The 6,958-nt window shown below is 42.2% G+C and overlaps 1 protein-coding gene across 1 annotated transcript; it reads right to left on the bottom strand.

The window, feature by feature from the left end:
- Positions 1-724: 724 nt before the first annotated feature.
- Positions 725-1,706, bottom strand: LOC118218953 (tripartite motif-containing protein 16-like; the record flags this gene model as incomplete). The annotated part of the gene is made up of 2 exons (XM_035401730.1): positions 725-1,255; positions 1,307-1,706. Coding segments are annotated over 2 exons (564 nt in total), but the record flags the coding sequence as incomplete, so codon positions are not given.
- Between the last annotated feature and the right edge of the window lie 5,252 nt (positions 1,707-6,958).

The raw sequence follows: 6,958 nt of genomic DNA, 5'->3' as shown, positions 1-6,958 counted from the left end.
CTTAGTGGTCTAATCCATTCAACTGATGTGCAGCAGATCCAGGTTCAAACCTACAGGAAAACCATTTCTTTGAGAGGTAACAAACATACCAGCTCAACAGACAAGCAGTGCCTTTTCAAAATGTATTGAGTTGTGGTTACACTACAGCAACAGAAGAAAACATTCATCAGACACTACACAACTTCTCTTATAACGGATTTTATTTCCACTACTGTAGATGAATGTAATTGCTTCAACTGCAAATTTTTGCCCCATGCTGATCTACTCAAATTGAGACCAAACATAATCCCATACAGAATATGAAATAGGTACTACTTTGTCACAGGAGTTCAATACATCACACAATAATAAATCACAACAGCAAAACATTCGATATTTTTATAATTCAGGTTTAATCATTGCATATTATTGTCTGAAAATACTGAAAATTAAAGCAAAAAAAAAAAAAAAATCCTAAAAGAATTAATAAGGAAACTCAATCCATCATTGTTTACAGTAATGCAAGGAAATAAGTACACTGCAGTGATCATTCTGCATTCTCCCTATCAGCTGCATTTGCCAACAGAAATTTGCACATTGGAACTCTTGTGAAAATGAATGAAAGCAACTATAAAAACTAGTAAAATGCACATTTAAGTGGAGGAGTTTGCCACTGGATTCTTTAAAAAAATATGCAGATACAGCAGATAGAATTATTACTTCAAAAACATTTTACCCTGCCATCTCAATGTTATATTAATGTTTTAATAATCAAAAGTACATAAACACACCTTGAACATCTGCAATATTAATGTATTAAAATGTAAAAAAAATCACATTTAGACAGCAAGTGCTTAACCTGAACTGCTAAAAGATATTACTCTTATGTACAGGAGTTATAATATTGGGCAGGGTGACCGAACAAATACATCACACCATCCAACAGAGGAGGACCGAAAGACGTGCCCAACGACACCAGAGGGCTGCCGGCATTGCCCCAACATCTGGGCTCCCTTGCCCCAGCTGTGGACGAGTGTGTGGCTCACGCATCGGCCTCCACAGCCACATGAAGTGGCACCAGCGTCAACGACGCTGAACCCCCCCCCACCCCTCTACTCCAGTTGGCAGAGGGACACTGAGGCGTCATACACTCTAAATCCAGCACAGAGGGGTTTGTGTTGAGTGAAGTGTGTGTGGAGTCTGTGCAGGAGGGTCAGTGTGTCAGAGTCAGAGACGCTGTAGAAGGACAGAGTGCCGGCCGGACGGTCCACACACACTCCTACCCTGTACACACACACTCCTCTACCATCATCATCATCATCACCACACACTCCTGCTCTGCGGTAGGGGGAGGTGAGGGCAGGTATGGGTGTTTGGTTATTATTGTGCCTGACAGAGTGACTGAGGACATCAGAGTGACCGTGCTTAAAGCACCGCAGACTCCAGGAGTTTTTATTCCATCCAAACCTACAGTCATAATCCCCTCCTTTCCTGCTGATTCCTTTATATGTCACTGCTATATAAACCACTCCCCCCCACTCAGACACACTGAACTCAGCCTCCCAGTAACAGCGCTCACACACACTCTCTCTGCACACAACCTGGGGATGGCCCTCAAATCTCTCTGGATGATCAGGATATGGCTGCTCCGCTCTCCCCGGTGTGTGTGTCACCCTCCTGTTCCCCTCAGACAGAGACAGGCTGCGCTGCGCTGTGTTTGGATCCAGTGTGAGCTGACAGCCGTCTGCACACCAGAGACATTAATGAGATGAATTATCATTAATTATCACTATTAATATTCACCTTATTATGTGTGTGAGAGAGAAAGGACTGTCATAGTACCTCTGTATGTGTGTTTGTGTACATGTGTGTTTCTGTTTGTGTGTTTATGTGTGTAAGAGAGAAGTCTCTCTCTCTCACACACACACACACACACACAGCAGAGTGTATATCTATGCAAAGTGTTCTGTCGATACAGACTCACATTTCCTGGGTCCTGGTTTGGTCCTGTTCTCTCCTCCATGGTCCACACTGTAAGAACAGCAGAACAGAATTCTGAATTTTAACCATCCTTTATTTCCACTCTCACCACACCAATGACATCACATATATAAAAACAAAGGCACAATAAAACACAAAACCACAATCATATGAAAAAAACACAAATCTGTCAGAAAGGAAACTTATTCCATTCACTCACCCTGTTCCATGTGCAAAAATATCTCCCCTCCCTCCACTGAACATAAAACACCCTTATAACACACACACTCTGAAACACACTCAGGTTCTCCATTGCTTTGTAAAACTGAAACTCCACCATCACTGTGTCCCTGATCAAACCCCTAACTACAACAACCACATCTTATTTACTGCAGTGATCCCATGCAGCACCCTCCACAGGAGATCCCCAACTCTCTTGAGTAACGCTGGTTTGTACAGTGCCCTCCATGCCCCACCCCCCCCCCAACTCCTTTTGTGTGTGTGTGTGTGTGTGTGAGGTGCACTATGGAAACTCTCTTTACTTACAGCAGTGTGAGTGTGTGTGTGTGTGCGTGAGGTGCACTATGGAAACTCTCTGTACTTACAGCAGTGTGAGTGTGTCCAGTTTAGCAGCAGACAGCGCTCTCACTCCTGAGTCTCCCGGGTGATTGTATCGCAGGTCCAGCTCTCTCAGGTGTGTGTGTGTGTGTGTGTGAGGTGCATTGTGGAAACTCTCTGTACTTACAGCAGTGTGAGTGTGTCCAGTTTAGCAGCAGACAGCGCTCTCACTCCTGAGTCCCCTGGGTGATTGTATCTCAGGTCCAGCTCTCTCAGGTGTGAGGGGTTTGAACACAGAGCTGAAGCCAGAGAATCACAGCCTCTCTGTGTGACTCTACAGCCTGACAGCCTGCAGAGAGGACACACACACCTTACATGCATTAATATAAACTAACAGGGCTGTGTGTATCAAACACATAGCAGTATGTTATACACTGTACACACATTAATATAAACTAACAGGGCTGTGTGTGTCAAACACATAGCAGTGCGTTACACACCGTACACACATTAATAAAAACTAACAGGGCTGTGTGTGTCAAACACATAGCAGTGCGTTACACACCTAACACACATTAATATAAACTAACAGGGCTGTGTGTGTCAAACACATAGCAGTGTGTTACACACCTTACACAAATTAATATAAACTAACAGGGCTGTGTGTGTCAAACACATAGCAGTGTGTTACACACCTTACACAAATTAATATAAACTAACAGGGCTGTGTGTATCAAACACATAGCAGTGTGTTATACACTGTACACACATTAATATAAACTAACAGGGCTGTGTGTGTCAAACACATAGCAGTGCGTTACACACCGTACACACATTAATAAAAACTAACAGGGCTGTGTGTGTCAAACACATAGCAGTGTGTTACACACCTAACACACATTAATATAAACTAACAGGGCTGTGTGTGTCAAACACATAGCAGTGTGTTACACACCTTACACAAATTAATATAAACTAACAGGGCTGTGTGTGTCAAACACATAGCAGTGTGTTACACACCTTACACAAATTAATATAAACTAACAGGGCTGTGTGTGTCAAACACATAGCAGTGTGTTACACACCTTACACACATTAATATAAACTAACAGGGATGTGTGTGTCAAACACATAGCAGTGTGTTACACACCTTACACACATTAATATAAACTAACAGGGCTGTGCGTATCAAACACACAGCAGGGTGTTACACACTGTTGGTAATTCAAGATGTTACCAAAAACAAGTAAAATGACCGTTATCCCAGGAAGAAGCAGATCAAAAGTTTGTAGTAAAAACAGGAAGATTTATTACGCAGCCAGCTACGGGAACAACTCAGCGAGAAAGTTCAAAAAGGTATTGGTGGGTAATTAGTTTTATACAGTTCTCAGTAGATTGATATTTGCATATAGTAGAATTCTATTGTTGAAAGGGAGCACTGCCTCTGATTGGTGATAAGGGGCTGTGCTTCCTTCTGATTGGACCATTCAAATTCATAATGGTCATGGGGGGCCCAGTGGAAATTCCCAGGAGGGAAAACCTCGAAACCGACAGGAATGGAGGCCCATATATGGTCATGGGGGTGGCCCTTCCTCCGGGACTTAGAATACACAAACTGGGACTAAAGCCGCGTTTCCACCGCAGGAACTATACCCCGGAACTAGGAACCTTTTGAGGAACTCAGTGCGTTTCCACCGCAGGAACTAGGGTCTAAATTTAGTTCTGGGGGCTTTGTTTTACCCCCCAAAACGTTCCTGCTCGGGGGGTAGTACTTTCCGAAAGTACAGGAACCTTTTGGGTGGAGCTTGCAGCGCTGAACATTTCTGATTGGTCGAGTACTCGTAGCATTTGTGTTGTATTTATTTTCCGCCATTACCCACCATGTTTGAAAATATGCAGCGGCAAACCAATTTATTTTCATAATAACTTCAAATCAAACTTGTATGTTATGCGGCGCAGTAGCCTACTTTTGGTTATAGCCTGTCAACGTCTTGGAATTATAACGTGTGCTCTTCTGTTCTTTTCTTGCTTTAGTATTCGTTTTATACAATGCTAAGCATTCGTTCTGTGACAGCATATTACGTAGGCTACCAAAACATTCAAACGGATTAATTCGGTTGCTGAATATTTTCTTCCGGATTTTCTTTGTTAGCCCGTTGTAATTGACTCAAAACGTTTGATACAGTTATGTGAGGTATGCGGTAGTTCTGCATAATTAACATTGGTGATACAGTACAAGCAAACTGGAAATCACCTTCCGCACTTTTTATCCGGGTAAAATAACAGGTTAATTCTAGTAATCTTCCCTTTAGCTTTTTCAGACTGCCGTAATTTTACTGCCATTTTTCAATTCCACGAAAAGACCAGGAAGACTATGGACTCATTTATGGTGCATGGTTCGCATCTGGAGGGCACACTTCGCTGCTCGGCTAGCAGTAACTTCGAAGGAAAGCAAACGGTGGCTGTACCACTACTAATTTACATTTTCACGCAAGTCCGAGTTTTCGTTCTATTCTTGTCATTTTGCGATTAGCCTATATGGAATTTACGACGAGAAAGTAATAAAACAGCAAATTGTTTACAACGTGTGCATGTTTTCTGCTGTTAATGAATGTGTTTGAGAGGATATATGAAAATCAATAAATACAAAAGTAACCATATATAGTCATTGTTGGTAACCCGTTGTATATAAGTGGAATAAACCCCTCCGGGCTGTCCCGGTTATTAGAAAATAATGTAGGCTACGTCGGTGGTAGTATGGGGTTACAGAAGAAATCATATGACAGATGGACCGACGACAACGTCAGTGGGCTAATTTGCCTAATCTTCGCGGTACTTTAGACCCCGGTGGAAACGTAGACAACCATTGGCTGAAGGAACCTTTTAGTTCCTGGTAAAGTAGTTCCTGGGACTGAAAGTTCCGGGTAATTTTGGTGGAAACGCGGCTTAAGAATACACAAAACTGTCTGTTTCCTAACAACACCTTAAGCCGCGTTTCCACCGCAGGAACTATACCCCGGAACTAGGAACCTTTTGAGGAACTCAGTGCGTTTCCACCGCAGGAACTAGGAACTAGTCTAAATTTAGTTCCTGGGGCTTTATTTTACCCCCCAAAAGGTTCCTGCTCGGGGGGTAGTACTTTCCGAAAGTACAGGAACCTTTTGGGTGGAGCTTGCAGCGCTGAACATTTCTGATTGGTCGAGTACTCGCAGCATTTTTTTGTGTTTTTTGTTTTCAGGCGCCATGTTTAAAAAAATTTTTAGGCGCAAACCGATTTATTTTCATAATAACTTCAAATCAAACTTGTATGTTATGCGGCGCAGTAGCCTACTTTTGGTTATAGCCTGCCAACGTCTTGGAATTATAACATGTGCTCTTCTGCTCTTTTCTTGCTTTAGTATTCGTTTTATAAAATGCTAAGCATTCGTGCTGGGACAGCATATTACGTACTAAAACATTCAAACGGATTAATTTGGTTGCTGAATATTTTCTTCCGGATTTTCTTTGTTAGCCCGTTGTAATTGACTCAAAACGTTTGATACAGTTATGTGAGGTATGCGGTAGTTCTGCGTAATTAACATTGGTGATACAGTACAAGCAAACTGGAAATCACCTTCCGCACTTTTTGTCAGGGTAAAATAACAGGTTAATTCTAGTAATCGTCCCTTTAGCTTTTTCAGACTGCCGTAATTTTACTCAATTTTACTGCCATTTTTCAATTCCACGAAAAGACCAGGAAGACTATGGACTAATTTATGGTGCATGGTTCGCATCTGGAGGGCACACTTCGCTGCTCGGCTAGCAGTAACTTCGAAGGAAAGCAAAAGGTGGCTGTACCACTACTAATTTACATTTTCACGCAAGTCCGAGTTTTCGTTCTATTCTTGTCATTTTGCGATTAGCCTATATGGAATTGACGATGAGAAAGTAATCAAACAGCAAATTGTTTACAACGTGTGCATGTTTTCTGCTGTTGTTGCCAGTTATACATATAAATGTGAATGCATTCTGTCGCTTCGGATGTCAAGACATGAAAGCGAATGTTCGCATAAAAACATAATGTGTTTGAGAGGATATATGAAAATCAATAAATACAAAAGTAACCATATATAGTCATTGTTGGTAACCCGTTGTATATAAGTGGAATAAACCCCTCCGGGCTGTCCCGGTTATTAGAAAATAATGTAGGCTACTTCGGTGGTAGTATGGGGTTACAGAAGTAATCATATGACAGATGGACCGACGACAACGTCACTTTTTCATACGTCAGTGGGCTAATTTGCCTAATCTTCGCGGTACTTTAGACCCCGGTGGAAACGCAGACAACCATTGGCTGAAGGAACCTTTTAGTTCCTGGTAAAGTAGTTCCTGGGACTGAAAGTTCCGGGTAATTTTGGTGGAAACGCGGCTTTAGTGTTTGTACTCACCTCAGTCTCTGCAG

This window comes from Anguilla anguilla, chromosome 19 (genome assembly GCF_013347855.1).
Source record: "Anguilla anguilla isolate fAngAng1 chromosome 19, fAngAng1.pri, whole genome shotgun sequence".
NCBI lineage: Eukaryota > Metazoa > Chordata > Actinopteri > Anguilliformes > Anguillidae > Anguilla > Anguilla anguilla.
This window is presented reverse-complemented; position numbering and strand designations above follow the sequence as displayed.